Genomic DNA, 328 nt, shown 5'->3' on the forward strand with positions numbered 1-328 from the left:
TATTAACTGAAATGCTTAATAAAGCCGACTTTTTGAGTGTCGGGCGGCCATAAAACGAAAGAGGCCAAGAAAGCATTCTTTTATTTCTACTTTGAAAGGATTCAAGCTGGAATTACTTTTAATATCTTGAGGCAGTTGGTCCCAGAGGAGAGGACTTGCTTTTTTTATTCTATTTTATAGCCTTCCAACATTGAAAAAGTTCCCTTGTCTTGTTTGAACATCTGTTGCAGGGGACGCAGCTTGTCGAGGCAATAACAACCACTGAAGATCATCCCCTTGTTTATCTTAATGGATGAGTATGCATTACATGTCTATTGGACTTTCGACC

General features: G+C 39.0%; 1 protein-coding gene across 1 annotated transcript in view; it reads right to left on the reverse strand.

Moving 5' to 3' along the window:
• Positions 1-174: 174 nt before the first annotated feature.
• Positions 175-328, reverse strand: part of LOC119588947 (EGF-like repeat and discoidin I-like domain-containing protein 3) — a 110,464-nt gene continuing 110,310 nt past the window's right edge. The window contains 1 exon segment of the mRNA XM_037937558.1: positions 175-284. Coding sequence (XP_037793486.1) covers positions 175-284 — 110 coding nt within the window.

The sequence above is a fragment of the Penaeus monodon genome, chromosome 24 (assembly GCF_015228065.2).
Source record: "Penaeus monodon isolate SGIC_2016 chromosome 24, NSTDA_Pmon_1, whole genome shotgun sequence".
NCBI lineage: Eukaryota > Metazoa > Arthropoda > Malacostraca > Decapoda > Penaeidae > Penaeus > Penaeus monodon.